General features: G+C 37.2%; 2 protein-coding genes across 10 annotated transcripts in view; both read left to right on the top strand.

Annotated features, from left to right (window-relative positions):
- The window catches only part of LOC134813867 (titin-like), a 100,048-nt gene that overhangs the window by 9,181 nt on the left and 68,012 nt on the right, over positions 1-22,855 (top strand). The gene's annotated exons all lie outside the window — the stretch shown is intronic.
- Positions 1,115-3,368, top strand: LOC134814115 (uncharacterized). Its single transcript, XM_063822150.1, has 4 exons — positions 1,115-1,937; positions 1,980-2,360; positions 2,704-2,811; positions 3,086-3,368. The coding sequence occupies exons 1-4, from the start codon at positions 1,121-1,123 to the stop codon at positions 3,190-3,192; spliced, it is 1,413 nt and encodes a 470-aa protein (XP_063678220.1). The 5' UTR covers positions 1,115-1,120; the 3' UTR covers positions 3,193-3,368.

Here is a 22,855-nt window from a genome sequence, read left to right as displayed (position 1 = left end):
AAAAAATTTTGATTTCATTTTATAGCTAAAAACAGATTAAACGCGATGCACATGCTATTATATTATACATGTTAAGTACCTAATATAATTAACCTTAAAGATGAAGCAGCAGAATTATAGGGCCGATAAGGTAATACATATTACCGGTGTATCGTATACTGCATAATTTATTCACCTTACTTAAAGCGGGTTTGATTGAACATTTCAAAAAGATATTTAAGTATAGGGGATAGTTCAAAAATTTTGGCGTACAACTACAATTGTGAATGATCTATTGGTCTAAAATTTGGTTAAAAATTGGCCAAAAAGTGATTACGTAAAATTTGAACGGTTCCTTAGAAAATTGTGAACATTGTTACTGTAACGAATTATATAATTTATAACCAGAGACACAATGTAAAAGTTTGAAATTCTGTACTGATTTATCTTATTTCATTTACTACTAATAAGTAATTTGCCCAATTACTAATTATAATTATTTCCAGGTTGTAAGAACTAAGATCAGTGAAATTTTAAATGTAAAATAAATCTACCTTACTCGGGAATATTATGACTGGGATGAAGTGTTGGGTTTTGGAAAATTTCGTCATATTTTTCCCGGTCATTAATTTTCCAGTCATAAATTAACCCGCTATAATGTTCCCGAGTAAGGTAAACTAATAGTAATACATCTTAATGCTTGGTGGGTTTTGGAAAATTCCGCCATATTTTTCCCGGTCATTAATTTTTCAGTCATAAATTAACCCGCTATAATATTCCCGAGTAAGGTATTCAAAAGAATTATACCCTCTAATTTGAATCCCAACTTGTTGTTAACACGCTACCGGTCTCGTGTGTATTATAAATAACTTCGTACCACGATAAGACTTCTGAACTTGGGGCGAATCCTCGCCTGATCTTAAAAATATGAATGATAAATTATCAATTTCTAGACTGCTAGCTCTATGAGGGTTTTCGTGCCACCCCGTTACATTATCTAGCGTTAAAATGTTAGCGGTTCCATGTAGGTTCATATTGAAACAAATCAGCTCTGCTCTCGAAAGTTCCAACTTTTGTGTGACACCTCCGCATACTCTGACTAGATAATATTAGCTTCAATTCCCGCTCGCAAACCGCAGTTATGTTCCTCTTGTTGATCGTCGTCATCGTCTTACCTACTGTTGCCTCTGATGATAAGCAGTACACTGCTCTTCACTTTGGTACCTCCAGTAATGACTACATTGGATTTACTTATAATATGGCCCCGTTCCAAGATTCCTTTTCCATCTGTAGTTGGATAAAACGTGTAGACACCTCTAACAGTTACCCGCTAGTGTTTAACTACTATGCAAGTGGCAATGAGATCTTGATAACTTCTAATGGGCACTACAACCACGTAGTAGGAGATGGAGATTTGAACTATAAGGAGAGTGTGTTCACAACACCTGTCAGGAGCTGGTTTCACTATTGTATTACTTGGTCACTCGCCTCGAGGAGCATCAACCTGTATCTTGACGGTAATTTGATAGGCACAGGTACGACAGATTCTGGAAGAACACTGAAAATGGGAGGAACTCTGTTCTTCAATAGATTTTCTTACAGTACAAGTTCTAGTAGCATTTTCGGAGGCCAGATTTACCAGTTCAACATATTCTCTGAGGCACTCAGCTCGGCTGATGTAAAGAAAATAGCAGAAGGTGGAATGTGTTCGGACCTTACAGAATTCTCTGGAACTGGGGATCTGCGATGGGAACACATACTGTCCCAGTCCAGGAGCGGATCTGTGAGAGAGGTAGAGATTGATGATAATGATATGGTGGAGTGTTTAAAAACTCGATTGAAGAGGTCACAAGAGGAGCTGGCCAATGTGACTGGACGGCTGAACGAAACGGAAAGTCAACTAAGTGAGACGGAGGATAAACTGAATACCACTATTGAAGAGCTAGGAGCTGTGAGAGGTGAACTGAATACCACTATTGAAGAGCTAGGAGCTGTGCGAGGTAAACTGAACTCTACTGAGGAGAAGCTAGACGTAGTCACCAGGGACCTCAACAAAACAGACGCTGCAATGGAATCGGTAATCGGACAGCTGAATTCCACCCAGGAGGAACTGAATACCACTCAGGAAGAGCTAGGAACAGTAAAAGGTGTACTGAATGTCACTCAAGAAGAACTGCAGACAGAGTCAGCGCAGCACAACAAGACAGGGGAGAAGCTGGATACCTGCTCAACTTCCCTAACAAGCACACTGACCCAGCTGGAGACCGCCAGGACATATAAGTACATCACCAGGTGGGATGTCCTATACACCACTCCCTACTACAACAAGGTGCTGACGGAGGAACTGTTCCAGCAACTGTCTTCCAGTTGGGGACTGTTGGGTAAGAGTAAACTTCCTTTATAATTATTATTAACACTCATTAACCTTATTATCACTCCAACTTCTGAACATCTAGCTATATATGTAATATGCATTTACTTTTTAAAAGAATTCATTTCTTGGATAGTAAGTACTTCATGTCAGGGAAACATTTAAGTGTACTTTAGCTTGGACGGACTGTAAACGGACCAAGTTTATTTGAACGGACAGAAATATGAACGCTAAGGCTTCCAGCTTCCACTTAATTTCCGTGCAGATAAAGTTGGATAAGGTAACGCACACTAATTAAGTTTAAGAGCACGGTGACCTCATAAACAGACTTTAATTTACAATTTTTTTTTCAGGGAAATTTGTTGGCACGAATATAACCGAAGGTATTGTCGACCACTTCCGCCAGTACCACCAAGAACCTGTGTGCGACGTCTTCGAGCAACTCTCATATCCAATGCTTAGTAAGTCATAAGTTTTACTTTAAATTTAATCTGAAACTGGTAAATGGACATAGTGGGCTGAGGGGCATTTTTTATTGACGATGTCTTCATTGCTAAGTTAACGATACTAATATAATCTAATCTAATCTAAGTACAGTTTCCTTTTATCCTCACTTCGTTAAGGGAACACTAATAATGTAATATCACGGAAGACCAATTAGACCATATCGAACGTTAATTTTCACAAGAGTTCCTCATTTCCCTTTATAGTTTGTAGACCAACAAAAATGTTCAGGACAGTTTGAAGGAGTTGAATGGACAAAGAATATAAATGATCACCTCAGAGACACTCACCTGGTGAACCGTGAAGACTCACCATGCGAGAGCGGTACGGAGAGCTAACTTATTAAGACATAACTGGACACGTGACTGCAGCATCAGTAGTCCTATTTATAATTTTATTGAGACCCTTAGTCAAGGAACAATAAAATTTTATTATGAGCTTTTTTAAGGCGTGATTTATATCTCCGAACAAGCATACTCCTCAAATTACACGCATTCAGCATTGCAATAACTTTTATAAATGTAATCCCAATCAGCATAATATGCAATTATGAAAAAAATGCAGTACACTTCATGCTTTCGAGAAAAATAAAAAAACTCAAGAACGTCGCTTGTCTTATTAATATTTTTCCTCAAAATGAAATAGTGTTCTTTTTGAGGTGCCTCATAAGCGCTTTTAAACGATTTTCCGTTCAATTGTGGTATGCACACATTTTAATTTAGTGCACGTGCAGGATCATTTAACAATTTGAAAAAATATTTCATACGTATAATGTTGGTCATGGTGTGCTTTTTTAAATTGTATAAGCAATAAGAGACACAGTGCATAAAAATTAGCACCTTTTTAAACATTTAAGCAGTTTACTATAACTGAGAGTGAGATGCACACTTTGTAGAACTATAAATCGTTTTTACATTAAAAATTTAACGTTTGATATTATTGCAAATATCTAACATTTTAGCAGATTCGATATTACAAAAACGTTATTTTCTATTAATTTGTATACTGATTCCGAGCTTTCATTCAATTTAAACTAATATAAACTATAAAGATTAAATGATTATATATTAATAAAACTCTAGATAGTATACAGTATTCCCACTCCATATATAATAATAATACATCTTGGGCTTTGAATAATTGATAATGGTCAGAATCATTACATTATATTAGTTAACGGGTGAAACTCGTAAAATATCTGTTCCATATACGAGTCCAACTCGGCGCGTGTCCTGGTTACCAGCTCAGGACGCTAATATATTGTAGGTTTACAATAGGTGATAATCAATAATTATTTTGTTTCTCGGATTTATAAATTTTTGGTATCATGGTATAGTTCTAACGATGATGAGATCAGAACACACGGCCATAATTCTGGGAAAACTTGCATTGTTGGAATATCGTGATTTTAAAACGGCCTTGAATCAAAAAAAGTGTTACGAAAAAACGGCGTTATTTTGCTGAAATTTGGGCTCAGCGTCGGACTGTTTTCAAAAGCTCATGATAAATTGTAATAAAATGATGCAATCATGAAAATTTCTGGAATCTATGTACAAATAACTTTTCCAAACGATAGCATAAAGTATGATAAGTTTACAAATATCCGTGTATTTGATAAACGCAATAATATAAGTCAAGTCAGAAACACGCCTACTCGCAAACATTTTGAACTATAACTCGAGCTACAAACGTCGCAAAACAACTGCAGTTTCGGTGAAATGGCGCCAGAGAGTCTGTGGAACGCGCAGTAGAGCTCTCGCACGTGAGAAATGTTCGAGTCAGTCTACCTTGTTTGGCGCGCTGTTTCGTTTACGTTACAAATGTTGACCTTGTACGCCATTTTGTCGCCATTTTGTCAATTTATACGTAATTTCGTAAATTTCGTCAATACCACGTTTAACCAAATTCCACAGAGAGCTTATAATTTACTTCCAACACGAAATAAACATTGCTAAGGCCATGAAGTTACCTAATGGCTACTTTTAACGGAAAATCAAGTCATTCTGTGACATGTAGCGTCCTTTTGTCACTTAAATGGATGACGTTGACTCTAGAACATCGTGAAACTTTCCATCAGTAAAGCTAAAAGTATTTCCATTCTAAAAAACTTTACTTCAAGATAATTGCACGAAAGATGAATAAGTGTCTAAAGATCCATTTGATTGAACTTGTCTTCAACTTTTAAGCTGTATTACGTCTCGAAATAAGCGATCGACCGCGCAGGATTACCACCTATTTACAACCTACCAGGCTGGTAGGTTGTAAATCTACAATATATTAGCGGTCGTTCACATATTACGTAATCAGCCGAGGGGGGTTTCGGGGTTTCCAAATAATTACGCCAGTGTAATTCTGACGTGACACGATAGCTATGTGTAGAACTGATTACGGAGGCCGGGGGGGGGGAAGTAAAAATGTTCTAAAAAGTGATTACTTAATATTATGTCAATGTGAACGACCGCTTATATTACCCCTTGGCCCTTATATCTTACTATATATAAACTTGAAGCGAGACGATAGTTTTCCGTGCCATTTTACTTGACCATTGTTAATGATCTGGCCCGGCGCGCGCTACTTCGTAGCTCGTGCCGTCGGGCATTTCGAGAAGAAAGCGGCGCGCGCTATTTCGAAGAAATTTAGACGAGTAACATCCGTCAACATTTTACTGACACCACGGCATCAACTTTAACGCGACTTTCCGCAAAAACCGTAAAAGATATACAACTGAAACTTTTTTGAATGGGTCAAATGCTTTAATGGCCTCCAAATCAGCATGAAAAAATAAAAAATTGGCCAAGGAATAGTAATTTTAAAGCCCAAAATGTGGACCCCTAAGCTAAAAGTGGTGTCAAAAACGCAAATTAAATAGGTAATAATTATTTTAGTCTCTTGAATCTTGACACCGTTTAGGGTTATATTATACGGGTTCCTGCCTTGTAGCGCGATGCGTTATATACTGTGCCGCGCCGCGCACTCAATGCATGGAGGCTTCTCTGTTCTCACAGCGACAAGATCGGCGAGATGCGCTACTGTGCCGCGCCGAGCTGAGATGAATTGACATCGTCAATTAAGTTCCTACTGCATGCTTACTGGGCCGCGCTCAGCCTGTCATTCCGCCTAATCTCTATTCGTTTATAAACATGATAGCCTGAGGTCCCCAGGTAAGTTCCTGTTATATATATATGTGTTATATTAAACTAGGGGGTGCACGATAAAAATAAACTTTCTCGGATTTTCAAAATTTTTGTACCATTGTTTTTTAAAGACTGTGAGAATTTTCACAGTACCAAATTTGTCAAACCTTTTTGGAATGATCAGTGAGTTTCGCCTAGGTGCCATATTTGATAGTGCGCGGCTTTAGCAAGCAAAATTAGTTGTAAAAGTCGCGTAATTTGGCGAAATTCGTTGATTTTTGTCGTATTATTCTGTCATATCTTAGGTTCCTGAACATTGAACATGAATCATGCTGAAAATTTGTCAGAACCTTCTAATCATACTTAACTACAGAACCTAATTTAGTTTGGAGAGATTGGCCTTCATTAAGTCATTAAGAGGTCTAAAAATGATAAAATAGGTATAAATTCGTTGCGATAACTCAAATTCTGACCATCGAAATTGCTCAAACTAATTTAGGTTCAGTACAACATAAGTGTTTACGTAAGCTGACCAAATTTCAACAAAATTGTTATATGGGAAGTATTATAACTTTTTGATTGTTTCCGAAATAATGTGCTGGCCGAAATACGAGCTAAAAAACCATTCAATGGTCAGCGTGCGCGTCTTACGGTCGATGGCGCACTGCCTAATTAAACGGGTGATACTCGTAAAATATTTGCTTCAAAAGACCGTCGACGAGTCCAACTCGGCGCGCGTCTTGGGTATGGTAGGTTATAAACCTACAACCTTATGTAAAAATTGTAATTTGTAAAAATTGGCCAACCCAAAAAACACAATTTGTTTCATGGAGAAGCTATAATTTAACTATTTTTTAAAGTATCGACTTAAATTGTTGCTTGAAGTTTATAATTAAAATTATTCATATCTAGTATTAAGATTTATGAGAAAAATGTAATTTTTGGCCATGGCCTTTGCTTATTGAAAATAAAAATTGTTCATTAATAATGGACTAGCTCGGTGCGCGCTACTGCTTAGCTTCAAAGAAATTTAAACGAGTAATGCAATAATAGTTTGTGGCAGTTAGTGGCAGTTTGTGGCAGTTAGTGGCAGTTTGTGGCAGTTAGTGGCAGTTTGTAGCAGTTAGTGACAGTTTCTTTGCACTTAGCTCCTCCTGTGAGGGGGAAATTTTAAAACAACGTAGATTTTGAATTATCGCGAAAAGTCTTATTTTGGGCCTTATAAAAGTGCACAGCTTTAACTTTGCAGATTCTTGTTCTCTGATTGGCTGAATCGTATCACGTGGTACGCGGTACAATTGCATCTTTGGAATGTTTGAAGCGTGCAAATGCAATGAACTTACGAGCGCGCGCGTAGCTCAACAAGCTGTGAAAAGGCGATCACCCTGCATGTAGTAATATCGCTAGCCGGTAAGGTCTGCTGGGTATGAGATAGCCGAGAAGCTGCAAAGGGGGGGGGGGGCCGGGGGGGGGGGGGTTAATGGCGGGTTATGCTTTGTCAAAGTGGATGCTTTTAAAAGTGAAACCGAAAGTCTTTAAACTGCGCGTTGTATAGGTTTTATGTATAAGTATAGATTCGCATGACTTGTGACGAAATACCCAATTAGAGTTATTACAAGCCAAACACAATACAAGGATATCTCGTGTCACAGATCATATGCACCTGTTGCAGCCAGTCGACAGACCATGGTCGCTATAATTGAGCTCTAAGTGACATTAAGTGACCAGTGAGCCACACTTCTTGACAAATTTTGTTTAGAATAACGACCCAATCATAAGATGTAAAATAAAAAGTGTAAGCTGTATTTTAAGGGCTAATCTCAGTCCATCTAAGTCGTACGTTTGGAGGAATAATACGGCCAATTTTGCGATTCTTTAAAGTCTTGAACCAAAATACCCTGCTACGCCGTAAACTGGGCCCAGGAAACCTTACTGGTAGGGGCCTAACTTCGAAAATAAAAGAGATAGAAACGTCTGGTTTTCAATAAAATATTCGCCTTGTAAAAGTAATGTTTCCCCCCCAGCTAGGGGGAAATTTTAAAACAACGTAGATTTTGAATTATGGCGAAAAGTCTTATTTTGGGCCTTATAAAAGTGCGCAGCTTTAACTTTGCAGATTCTTGTTCTCTGATTGGCTGAATCGTATCACGTGGTACGCGGTACAATTGCATCTTTGGAATGTTTGAAGCGTGCAAATGCAATGAACTTACGAGCGCGCGCGTAGCTCAACAAGCTGTGAAAAGGCGATCACCCTGTAGTAATATCGCTAGCCGGTAAAGTCTGCTGGGATTGCATTGTTGATTATAAAATCTAATCATTTGATTGTAAAATCGCATAAACGTGCCCATACCACTTATGCGTTTGAGAGGGTACAAATAAAGCTAGCTAGCTATGTGGTGCATTTCGCCGCGCCAATTTACCGAACACAGGGAGACTAAAGTGCAAAGAAACTGCTGACTGTTGCTGACTGCTGCTAACTGCTGCTGACTGCTACTAACTGCTGCTGTCGCGCGCGACATTTAAAGCAGTTAGCACATAGCATCAGTCAGCAGCAGTTGCGCGCGGCGCGCGCTGCTCAGTACACAGGGGGACTATAGTGCAAAGAAACTATTGCTAACTGCTGCTGACTGCTGCTAACTGCTGCAAATGGAGCGCGCGCGACAGCAGCAGTTAGCAGCAGTCAGCAGCAGTTAACAGCAGTCAGCAGAAGTTAGCAGCATTTAGCAGCACTTTCTTTTCACTGTAGTCTCCCTGTGCGAAGTGGTGGTTTTGAGAAGAATTATTTGATGCGCGCGGCGCGGCCAAGTAGTTGATCGCGCTACAAGCTCTGTTTATAAACATAATAACCTGCATGGGGTTGGGTCTTCAGGTAAGCTTTGAGGTGCAAAAGATTAACTGTCCAGTTGCGAATAAACACATTTTTGAGGGCATCAAAAAATGCGCAAGGATTCAGAGAATGCAATTTCATGTCAAGTAAGCATCTAAATAATTCAATGTTCCCTGACCGACTTTTTGGTCAGAATAATTTTGAAAAGGCACAGGCCAAGGACAATTTTCAGCTTTTGACTTATAAATTATATTGACGGATGTTACTCGTCTAAATTTCTTCGAAGTAGCGCGCGCCGCTTTCTTCTCGAAATGGCCCGATGGCAAGAGCTACGAAGTAGCGCGCGCCGGGCCAGATCATTAAAAATGGTCAAAAATTATAAAGTCAAAAAGAAATATTTATAAAAACGCATTCTTTTCATATACGATATCAAAATTTTACACACATCTTAAACTAGATAGGAATGAACTTCGAGCAAAAGTTCAACACGATACGGCAATACCACATTAAATTATTAACTTATAACCTCTCCAAGAATTAACGAATTGTGTTTTTCCAAAAAATGCATTTTGACCAGGAAATGGTTGATTACAGAAATAATAAAATGAGTGTTCTCGAAATGAAATTTTTTGGATTGGAATCAGTGTGCTAGATGGTCACTGAACTTCCTGTGAGGTCATTTGGGTTGGCCGACACACACCCCTGTTTTGGTGTATACTGTACTCCCTGAAGTGGGGTAGAGCATGGTTTTAAAGTCTACAGACTTCAGACTGTTAAGTTATTAGGTCAAACCCAATTCTTACGCTATTGCAAGTAGCAAGATTTTTCAGAATGTTCGGAATTATCACATTGAGTAGGGTAGAGCACGGTTTAAGTCTATAGCAATATACCTCAGGTTGTTGAGTTATTAGGTCAAACCCTATTTTTACGCTTATGATAGAGGAATCGGGTTATTTTAAAGAACCAAAGTCAGAACTTTCCCTATGTTAGGTTTTATAAAATAAGCAATATTAATGGCTCTTACTAAATCGCTCGCCCAAAAATTTCACGTGACTTTGGTTTTTTTGGTTTTGCAGCCGTACAAAACGGTTTTACATAAACCCTAATCCCAACCCTAACCCTAACCATAACCCCGAAGCTATCCATAATCTTAACCACAACCCTAACCCTAACCCGAGCCCTAAATAATCGAATTCACGTTTTACTATCCTGTCACGTGACCAAAACGGTTTTTTGCCCATAACTCTCCAGGGAAGCATTTTAACCCTACGTCATGGGGGGTGATTCGGAATCAGCGTCCAAAAATACACCGATCTAGATCACTTTCATGCCTAAAGGGCCTTTTCACAAGAATCTTCTTAAAATTTGGGCGAGCGATTTAGTAGGAGCGAATATTAATATGAAAGAGCAAGTACGAATATAAATATATATAAATATTCGTAATTTTTGTTCGGACAACAAAAAGTGACGAATATTTGAGATCTGATGTATAAGTTGTTTTCTTTACAAGTTCCTACAAGCATGGGAATTGATCATTGAATGTTAGTAATATAACATTTTTAGTAAAAGTTGCACTCCCCTCCAGCATGCATTAATTGCTATTTGCAAGAAAATTGGGTTTGACCTAATAACTCAACAACCTCGAGTCTGTATACTTACAAACCATACTCTACCTCACTCAATGTGATGATTCTGCATCTGACCATTTTTATGCCCAGGATGAGTGCTTAGCTCCAATCAGAAGCTGAGATATCCTGAAATAAGTGTGATAATTGTTAATTGCAATACCGCAAAAGGGCGTGGTCACATAACTCATCAACTTTAAGTGTGAAGACTTTGAAATCATATTTTACCCCCCTAAATGTGATGATTCTTGCATTATTTCTTTCTAATGGATGCTGTTACAAGCTAGCAGGTCCGTGATACACTGCTTTACTGCCTATCCACTATCTACTCTGCCTATCATCTATCGACTCTGTCAGTTCCTATCTGGTACACCAATCTCAATTTATGGCGTTCTTTTCGAACTTCTTGCAAAATATACGTGAGAGTAGCAAGGCTCCCTCCCTCCCTCCCTCCCTCCCTCCCTCCCTCCCTCCCTCCCTCCCTCCCTCCCTCCCTCCCTCCCTCCCTCCCTCCCTCCCTCCCTCCCTCCCTCCCTCCCTCCCTCCCTCCCTCCCTCCCTCCCTCCCTCCCTCCCTCCCTCCCTCCCTCCCTCCCTCCCTCCCTCCCTCCCTCCCTCCCTCCCTCCCTCCCTCCCTCCCTCCCTCCCTCCCTCCCTCCCTCCCTCCCTCCCTCCCTCCCTCCCTCCCTCCCTCCCTCCCTCCCTCCCTCCCTCCCTTCCTCCCTCCCTCCCTCCCTCCCTCCCTCCCTCCCTCCCTCCCTCCCTCCCTTCCTCCCTCCCTCCCTCCCTCCCTCCCTCCCTCCCTTCTTCAAATTGTAAATGGCAAATTGTTAAATTAGAAGAACCCTCAGTTGTGCTACCATTCAAATCTTACAGTTAGTAGGCGCCCTGACCATCCCATAACACAATTCCAAGATATAATGATCAAATTGATGGAATAAACGGAAAATATAATATTGTATCCTCAAATGAACAATAAAGCTGATACATTGAATGAGCTGAGATAACATGAGAGCGTTGAGTAGGTTACACACACCGTGAGTCGTGACTTACCCTAATATCATGTGATTGTGAGGGCACTGTGTAACTGACTAACACCTCTGTCATGTGACAGTTACCTGAACAATCCCTCTCATCTCTGATCTCAACAGAGAAATTATTAGAGTAGATGTGATTCTCAATAGAGTAGAATACTAGAACACAATAGTGTTGTTAGGGCTGATGTGCTACTCAATAGATTAGTTATTAGGGTTGATTTGTTGCGATCAAAGCATGGTGTTCAGTTTGTCTTCTCCTAACGAGATCTTTTGTATAGCTCATTGTTAGAGCAGCTATGTGATTATGTCAAGTTGTTACTTTGTTTTCTGACCAGATTGCTCGTGGTTTGTAAAATGTTTGTAACATTTTGTTCTTCTTCACATTTTTCCCATTTGTCCCAAAACTCTTGTAGATTTTACCAATATAGTAAGTAACTAACACCACTAATGTCGTGAAAACAGTGTTTTCAGTTAAAGGCAGCTACAAATTAAAACCTTCCTTGTAAAGTTGTAATGTTCACTTAATTGGCTCCTTTTATCGCTCAATAGAGGCTAATAAGAGTAGATCTGTGCGCTCCAAGCAAGGTGTTCAGTGAGTCTTCTCTTAACAAGATCCTTTGTGTAGTTTATTGGCAGACTAGTAGTGTCATTATGTAAAGTAGTTCCTTTGTTGTCTCAGTTTGTGAGGTTTGTAACGTTTTGTTTCTATGATTTCTCACCTGATTGTTCTCTCACTCCTCTAAGATTTCTTTTGAGTTTGTGTGCGGATGATGTCGTTGCATCATTTCTAATAAAACAAGGATTACGTGAGCTTGTCAATGGTGACATTTCACTGGAACATCAGCTATAGCCTTTACTCATAATTACATCATTTGACTTGTGATAATTGTTATCAAATAATGTAGAGATTGGAGCTGAAGACCATCAAGTCCTCCAACAGTGTGGCAGATTAATAATGAAGTAGTCTGAGAGTTTGGTAGGGGTGGGTATTAAGTGTCCTTGTGTCCGTGACTGATAAGACTTGTAACTCTTGTATGGTTTGACACTTTGCCGTATAATCAATATTATTATTATTATATATCTCTCTCTCGTGTTTATCTCAAGCGTCATGAGCATTTATTTGGTAGAGTCATCTTTAAGAGTTCGGTTGTTTCCCTAGAATTTGTTAAAAATTTACGTCACCTCACCGCAAATATGTTTATTATTTGACAGGCCTGGGATTTAGAATTGGATACAATTACAAGATTGATTCCACGTCCGAATCAATATTATATGGTGATGTAATGTCATAACGCAACGAACATTAATTGTCTGTGTGAATTATTCGGTAATATATAATACACATTATAAAAAGCCATCTTCAGGAGCCCGGTTATTTTCCACAGAATTTGCTACAGTCACACATTTAATTGAAATCCGTCACAAGAAACGTGTTTCATTAGAAATACAGTTAATACCGAAGCAGGGATTTCAGGTTCTGTACAATCGCCACATTTACTCCTTCTGGTATGCGACCTATCAACCATATTACAATAACCTCTTCCGTATTATCTGTATTTCTACCCTGATATATTATTTCATACGAGTAGTTATTGCATGTTATTCATTATATTTATTATTTACTTAAGATTTTAGGTTATAGACGGGTTGCTTTTCTTCATTCGATACAATTTTATTTGATTAACAATATTTCCGATACATTTCATTTACTTATCACATGCAATATACGCATCACGTGGTTGTAGAATATAGGAAGGATGAATAAAATATGCGCATATTCAGTGGTTCAGAAATATTATGTGGACATTTTACTTTGGTGTTGATTTTTAATTTTCACAGTACAGCGTGAACTAAGAAATTTGCTCATTTGATTTCTTATAATTTATTGTAGGCTTGTCACTTTTCTGGCAATTTATCATTAAAATTTTATATCTATATTTAAAGCTTTCTTTTGGTTACCGCATCAAAATTACAATATGTATCATTTAAATTCGTCAGATGGTTCGGCTGCCCAGATAATCTAGGTAATGAAATATATTTCATTAAATTCCGTCTGACATTTAAATATTTCTTTCCTAACACGAGGAATGGAAAATCTTAAATATCCGTTCCTTTCATTGACTGTCACATTCATAAAACTCGGGTTTTGCTATTTGAAGTAATATTTTCTAACTTACTTAATGCCTAATAGTAATAATGTTAAATAATGGTATAATAGTAATAGTGCTTACCATAAATGTAATAATTTCATAAAATGTGAAGATAAGATAATATATCATCAATACCTATTTAAACTTAGTCACTTTAATAATAAAAAGCACAAAAAATGTATGGTTATCATTTAAGTTGTCCCAAAACTGTCAAATAACTTAAAACTTGTTTACCCTGCAGTAAATTACGTTAAATAAACAAAGCTGGTTTTACGACTATTATCCAACACAGACGAGACGTAAGTGGCCTGTCACACTCGAGGACTTTGCACTTACTTGAGCACTTTGCACTTACAAATTTGAAGTTTAAGTACTTTAAATAATCTACAAATTAGTAAATCGGCCATTATGAGTTAAATTGTAGCCACATAAATCTTTGTTATTATATAAATCTTTGATGGTTGCATAAAGAAATCATTATTACTTTATTACTGTTGCCCCAGGTCCTTATCATTATAATATCTGCAAATAAAAAATAAATAAAATCTGCAGCAACAAATTAAATTATTTTATAACAGTGAACGAATTCAGTAATTAATAGATGATTTAACTGCTATTGTGAATTTGGTGATGAGAAGAATTCAGTCACGACTCTATTAAAGTTTCAGTAATAATATCAGGTAAATTCTCCCTTCCTCCTGAGCAAACCAGATGCTCTCAACATGGCTTGCTGATTAAATTGTATTATCAATACAGTTTCTCTTGTGTTAAACACAATGTTGTGTGGTATTGTTATACCAGTTATACCATTTATACCTGCTACCTGCTATTGTTGGGAGGTATTGACAGCCTCTATTTGGTGTTTGATAAAGCACATTTTAATTAATTGTTCCTCTCAGTCATTTATCTCCCAGTCCACTTCTGAAGACACCTAATTAACATCTAATTAACACTTAGTCCACTACAACATAATCCAGCTTCCGGTTCTGCCGTTTTCTGACAAATGTGCTATAACAAGGATCTGAAACTACTAGGTTCCGTACAGACTCAACTCTGCACCCGTGTCAATATGTTCATTATATGCAAGCCTCTTGATTTATAAGTTATAACGACCAGGGACAAAAGGATTTCGCGATTATTTTGGCCAAAAATCGCGATACCGCGAATTTTAACAGACTATACATTAAACTATACATAAAATTTGTCGCAAATAATGGGAAAAATCGCGATTCCGTACATGCCGCGATTTCCTTTTGTCCCTGATAACGACCGTTTTTAAATTCTGAATTCTTTAAAACCAATTTTGTTATGGGTCCAGAACTGAAAACCATCAGAAACCATTAGAACCAATGGCTGGCCCCAGAAAACTCCTTCTGAAACCGTTTAAAATGCTAAAATCTGTCAACAATGTGTCAGAAGTGCTTGAAAAATAGTGGTATTTAAAATTTTAAGCACTTTTGCCAGAAAACGGCGTATTATACCTGTTATAGTTTATACCTGTCATACTTGTGTCCTGTTACCTAGAACTTGCTACATTTCCTATAAGGTAATACAGCTCGTGTAGTACAATACCTCACCATTTATCTTACTTACATCATATTATCATATTGTACGGGTTCCAATTATTAGTCCATGGATGAAAAAGGGTTAATTATTAACATAAATGATCAAACATTGAACCCTTTGAAGCACTAAAAGGTAACATTACATCACAACCAACTGTTTTAGAAAAGAGACATTACCCTGTTGCCATATTTAACCCATATTTCTCCCAGAAAACTCACTTTTATGCACCTGTTTATTGGCTTCACAGTGCCCACGTGCAGCCCACGTGCAGCCCACGTGACTTCTACCCTGGCTTCTCATTGGTTAACCACGTTGCTGAGGAGCCACTTGATTGGTTGCCTGGCAACAGGATGCGTTACCGGACAGTAATTAGGTCTCCCCTGCTCTTACGTTAATTATTTGCTTTATTTGGGTTTTTGAAAGCCAATTTTATCAATTTCAATAACTACAGACGGGACTATTTTATTGAAAATTAAGAATTTGGTTCCAGTTTGCGATATTTAGTAGATATCTGCACTATTTTTGCAAATATTCCACACAACTAGCAGCTTATTTTGTTCGGCACTTTCTCTCTCTCTCTCTCTCTCTCTCTCTCTCTCTCTCTCTCTCTCTCTCTCTCTCTCTCTCTCTCTCTCTCTCTCTCTCTCTCTCTCTCTCTCTCTCTCTCTCTCTCTCTCTCTCTCTCTCTCTCTCTCTCTCTCTCTCTCTCTCTCTCTCTCTCTCTCTCTCTCTCTCTCTCTCTCTCTCTCTCTCTCTCTCTCTCTCTCTCTCTCTCTCTCTCTCTCTCTCTCTCTCTCTCTCTCTCTCTCTCTCTCTCTCTCTCTCTCTCTCTCTCTCTCTCTCTCTCTCTCTCTCTCTCTCTCTCTCTCTCTCTCTCTTTGTCAATATCAACACATTCTCCGTTTGTTGTAAATACTTTAATAGTTGTTAAATAGTCTCAGGGTAATTTCAGGTATATTTTACCGGTAGTAACAGGTATAAAATGGGTATAATAATCGGAGGAGATCTGGAGTACATTCCTTGTGCTGCTCGGTTATAGTGGTGCTACTATTACATACTAGCCTTGTGCTGCTCGGTTATAGTGGTGCTACTATTACATACTAGCCTGGTGCTGCTCGGTTATAGTGGTGCTACTATTACATACTAGCCTTGTGCTGCTCGGTTATAGTGGTGCTACTATTACATACTAGCCTTGTGCTGCTCGGTTATAGTGGTGCTACTATTACATACTAGCCTTGTGCTGCTCGGTTATAGCGGTGCTACTATTACATACTAGCCTTGTGCTGCTCGGTTATAGAGGTGCTACTATTACATACTAGCCTTGTGCTGCTCGGTTATAGTGGTGCTACTATTACATACTAGCCTTGTGCTGCTCGGTTATAGTGGTGTTACTATTACATACTAGCCTTGTGCTGCTCGGTTATAGTGGTGCTACTGTTACATACTAGCCTTGTGCTGCTCGGTTATAGTGGTGCTACTGTTACATACTAGCCTTGTGCTGCTCGGTTATAGTGGTGCTACTGTTACATACTAGCCTTGTGCTGCTCGGTTATAGTGGTGCTACTATTACATACTAGCCTTGTGCTGCTCGGTTATAGTGGTGCTACTATTACATACTAGCCTTGTGCTGCTCGGTTATAGTGGTGCTACTGTTACATACTAGCCTTGTGCTGCTCGGTTATAGTGGTGCTACTATTACATACTAGCCTTGTGCTGCTCGGTTATAGTGGTGCTACTATTACATACTAGCCTTGTGCTGCTCGGTTATAGTGGTGCTACTATTACATACTAGCCTTGTGCTGCTCGGTTATAGTGGTGCTACTATTACATACTAGCCTTGTGCTGCTCGGTTATAGTGGTGCTACTATTACATACTAGCCTTGTGCTGCTCGGTTATTATAGTGGTGCTACTATTACATACTAGCCTTGTGCTGCTCGGTTATAGCGGTGCTACTATTACATACTAGCCTTGTGCTGCTCGGTTATAGTGGTGCTACTATTACATACTAGCCTTGTGTTGCTCGGTTATAGTGGTGCTACTATTACATACTAGCCTTGTGCTGCTCGGTTATAGTGGTGCTACTATTACATACTAGCCTTGTGCTGCTCGGTTATAGTGGTGCTACTATTACATACTAGCCTTGTGCTGCTCGGTTATAGCGGTGCTACTATTACATACTAGCCTTGTGCTGCTCGGTTATAGTGGTGCTACTATTACATACTAGCCTTGTGCTGCTCGGTTATAGTGGTGCTACTATTACATACTAGCCTTGTGCTGCTCGGTTATAGTGGTGCTACTATTACATACTAGCCTTGTGCTGCTCGGTTATAGTGGTGCTACTATAACATACTAGCCTTGTGCTGCTCGGTTATAGTGGTGCTACTATTACATACTAGCCTTGTGCTGCTCGGTTATAGCGGTGCTACTATTACATACTAGCCTTGTGCTGCTCGGTTATAGTGGTGCTACTATTACATACTAGCCTTGTGCTGCTCGGTTATAGCGGTGCTACTATTACATACTAGCCTTGTGCTGCTCGGTTATAGTGGTGCTACTATTACATACTAGCCTTGTGCTGCTCGGTTATAGTGGTGCTACTATTACATACTAGCCTTGTGCTGCTCGGTTATAGCGGTGCTACTATTACATACTAGCCTTGTGCTGCTCGGTTATAGTGGTGCTACTATTACATACTAGCCTTGTGCTGCTCGGTTATAGTGGTGCTACTATTACATACTAGCCTTGTGCTGCTCGGTTATTATAGTGGTGCTACTATTACATACTAGCCGTTATAGTGTCCAACCATTAACCAAGTATAGTGCACAGTTAGTATTAGGTATACTAGTCAGTATTTCCATTGGTTCAACAGTTCAACAGTTCAACACGTCTTGTAGCCGACCAGTTAACGAAGTGTTACGAAGTTTTACGGTGTGTGGTGTGAAATTGGGTTAACCAACAGTTCTGTGTATACCAACTATATGACATTATCTATCTATATTATTTATTTTGATAATTCTAAATTTGTGTGTTTTAGATTAAATTTGTGTGTTTAGATGGAGGTGGTGTTAGTGAGTCTGGGGTAGAAATATTACCTGTAATACGTATATCTCCAGAACTTGTGCCACTTACCCATGCTTTTAGTATATTTTATACAATATGGTCTACGACTTTTACACAACATAATGCCTCATGATGTCGTTTGTTTTTAATTCTCTTTACTGTATTGTATATTAGGTATTATGTACTATTTGTAAAAGTTTCAAATCAAATCATAGTGAGTATCAAACCAGTACTCTCCCTCTGTATTATAGTTATATGTATACCAACTATATAATATCTTAATATAGTGAGTATAAAACCATTATATAATATTTAGGTACTCTCTCTCTCTCTCTCTGTATTATAGTGGTAGGTACTCACTACTCAGTGAGTACCTTCTTATCTTAAAGAGAGTACTGATCACCCTGTACAGCTGCATAATATGTAGTTGATACAATATACATGTACTGCATTATTTACAATATACAAGTACTGCATTATTTACAATATACAAGTACTGCATTATTTACAATATACAAGTACTGCATTATTTACAATATGTAGTACCGTATTATTTACAATACATGTACTGCATTATTTACAATATAGTACCGTATTATTTACAATGTACATGTACTGCATTATTTACAATATACAAGTACTGCATTATTTACAATATGTAGTACCGTATTATTTACAATATACAAGTACTGTATTATTTACAATATGTAGTACCGTATTATTTACAATACATGTACTGCATTATTTACAATACATGTACTGCATTATTTACAATATAGTACCGTATTATTTACAATGTACATATACTGCATTATTTACAATATGTAGTACTGTATTATTTACAATATGTAGTACTGCATTATTTACAATACATGTACTGCATTATTTACAATATACATGTACTGTATTATTTACAATATACAAGTACTGTATTATTTACAATACATGTACTGTATTATTTACAATATACAAGTACTGCATTATTTACAATACACGTACTGCATTATTTACAATATACAAGTACTGCATTATTTACAATACATGTACTGCATTATTTACAATATAGTACCGTATTATTTACAATGTACATGTACTGCATTATTTACAATATGTAGTACCGTATTATTTACAATATACATGTACTGCATTATTTACAATACAGTACCGTATTATTTACAATACAATGCATTATTTACAATATACATGTACTGCATTATTTACAATACATGTACTGCATTATTTACAATATACAAGTACTGCATTGTTTACAATATACATGTACTGCATTATTTACAATATACAAGTACTGTATTATTTACAATACATGTACTGCATTATTTACAATATACATGTACTGCATTATTTACAATATACAAGTACTGCATTATTTACAATACATGTACTGCATTATTCACAATATACATGTACTGCATTATTTACAATACATGTACTGCATTATTTACAATATACATGTACTGCATTATTTACAATATACAAGTACTGCATTATTTACAATATACAAGTACTGCATTATGTACAATACATGTACTGCATTATTTACAATACATGTACTGCATTATTTACAATATGCAAGTACTGCATTATTTACAATATACAAGTACTGCATTATTTACAATATATGTACTGCATTATTTACAATACATGTACTGCCTTATTTACAATATACAAGTACTGCATTATTTACAATATATGTACTGCATTATTTACAATACATGTACTGCATTATTTACAATACAGTACCGTATTATTTACAATATACAAGTACTGCATTATTTACAATATATGTACTGCATTATTTACAATACATGTACTGCCTTATTTACAATATACAAGTACTGCATTATTTACAATATATGTACTGCATTATTTACAATACATGTACTGCATTATTTACAATACATGTACTGCATTATTTACAATACATGTACTGTATTATTTACAATACATGCACTGCATTATTTACAATATACATGTACTGCATTATTTACAATACATGTACTGCATTATCTACAATACATGTACTGCATTATTTACAATACATGTACTGTATTATTTACAATACATGTACTGCATTATTTACAATACATGTACTGTATTATTTACAATACATGTACTGCATTATTTACAATACATGTACTGCATTATTTACAATACATGTACTGCATTATTTACAATACATGTACTGCATTATTTACAATACATGTACTGCATTATTTACAACATAAAAGTACTGTATTATTTACAATACATGTACTGCATTATTTACAATATACATGTACTGCATTATTTACAATACAAGTACTGCATTATTTACAATACATGTACTGCATTATTTACAATATACAAGTACTGCATTATTTACAATACATATACTGCATTATGTACAATACATGTACTGCATTATTTACAATACATGTACTGCATTATTTACCTGATTGTTTGAGTAATAATCACTCACATTATGTGTTCAGAAGCGCAGCTCAGTATATAATTTTTGTATTTCAATATTATATTATTATATTATATTATAATATTATTGTATTTCAATATTCACTATATTAACTATACTCACTGTATTCCAGTTAAACCCAGTTACTAGTGAGCTAGTAGCTACAGTGTCAGTTAGCTACTGCTAATGGTTACAGTGTTAGTGGCAGTTGCCAAGTGCAGATCTATATATTATCATTAGATTGGGAGTTGAGCTCCTTTTTCCGCACAATACTCACTGACTGCCAAGTCTAATGTTGCATTTAGAGCATGAATATAAGGGATCATTTTTCAATGAGGTCCCTGTATTATAGTATTATTGCAGTGTCGAAGGTGCTCTGTAATATCACGTATTCCTCGCAATCACTCACATGTTGTGTTCCTGTGTTTCTGTATTTCTGAGAGAGAGAGAGAGAGAGAGAGAGAGAGAGAGAGAGTGTGTTTCTGTATTTCTGTCCTGTGTTATATCTGTATTAGGTGTCCTGCAGTAACGTTATTCTGGCACTTCATTTAATGATGTGACTGTGTGCACTACTGAAGTAGTGTTTCATTGTTCATGTTGTTGGTGGAGTTGTTAAATAATGGTTGGAAAGTGGTGCGCTTAATTTATGGTAAATATAATAATCGTGGGGCAGTGTGTTTTGAGCTAAACGCTCTATTTATCTCTATCCTCGTAAATCTAGGGCCCTCACCGCACCTCTCTAAATGAACCGCAGCTTTGCTTTTATGAGTATAATGTCTTCTATAAAGCTTATAGGGCCCGAGGCATGAATCAGGCACTTGCGTAGTACTAGTACCTCCTGCGCTGAATAAATGTCAGTACTTCAGTAAGATTCGCGGCACTTGCGTAGTACTAGTACCTCCTGCGCTGAATAAATGTCAGTACTTCAGTAAGTACTAGTACCTCCTGCGTTGAATGAATGTCAGTACTTCAGTAAGATTCGCGGCACTACAAGGTGGGATATTATGTAGAAAGCGGGAAATGAAGTCACGACCTTCTGATTAATTTTCTTATTTCTGTTGACGTTTTTATTTGACAAGATCCGATCGGCAATCTTCACTATTAGAGCGAACAGGGAAAACGTTTTGATAGGTTGGTTTATGTCACGTGGGTTGAATACTGTGTTCTGATTGGTTGGTTTATATCACGTGGTTTGAGTACGGTGTTATGATTGGCTGTATATAAACGTCAGAATCATATCAATGTCGCGCCCTGTTCCTCAACTTTTTATAGTTCACTGCATTTTCAACACAATTTCTTCACTTTATTATACCATTCAGGCAGGTCTTTTAGCAAAGTTTTGCTCGATTCCCGATTTCTTATTTGTTTTCATTGAAATAGATCATAAGCCTTTAATCACCAAAACAATGATAAGCACCCAGTTTTACATTTGATGGGTTTATTTATGATTCATTCAGACATGTGAGTCAATTCAGATATCATTTATGATTCAATTAGATGACTAAATGAATCATAGATGGTATCTGAATTGACTCATATGTCAATTAAATCTGTTGTTTCCGGTACCAGGACAGTTATAGACAAACCAGAGTTAAATTTCAGAATACTTGGCATTCGGCGATCAAATAGGGATCACTCTCATCACTGTACACTATACTGAATATAAATATTGTAAGTAAGTTATAATCCAATTTATATCTGCATTACTCGTTTGTCTTATAGTTATAGTTCATAGTTACTAGCTAGAGAGTGTGTATCACCAGCCGAAGCTGTACCAAATCACAGCTTGGTAACTGGCCTTTATGTTCAATCTTTAAATGGGCTTTAAAGTCGACTTTACCGTTTGGAGCATACGGACATTAACCTCATAGTATCAGCTTGTAGCTTTGCTGGAGCAACCATCATGTCATATAACTATGACGTATAATAAAGATAAGTTGTTATAATTGTCAAGCTCTGAACTCTTTGTTGATATAATAAGCTTATTATATGATTTAGCAACCTTTATATTATGTTTTCGCTGTCCGTATTACATTTATTACATTAATCGGCTTGAATCAAATTATAGGGGAGAAAATGCTTCAAGGTTAAATCTATTCGACCACCTCAATACAGTGACGACACGTTCAAAT

Source organism: Bolinopsis microptera, chromosome 4 (assembly GCF_026151205.1).
Source record: "Bolinopsis microptera isolate Bmic1 chromosome 4, MBARI_Bmic_1.0, whole genome shotgun sequence".
Classification (NCBI taxonomy): domain Eukaryota; kingdom Metazoa; phylum Ctenophora; class Tentaculata; order Lobata; family Bolinopsidae; genus Bolinopsis; species Bolinopsis microptera.
Note: the sequence above shows the minus strand (reverse complement) of the source record. Positions and strands in the feature narration are given on the sequence as shown.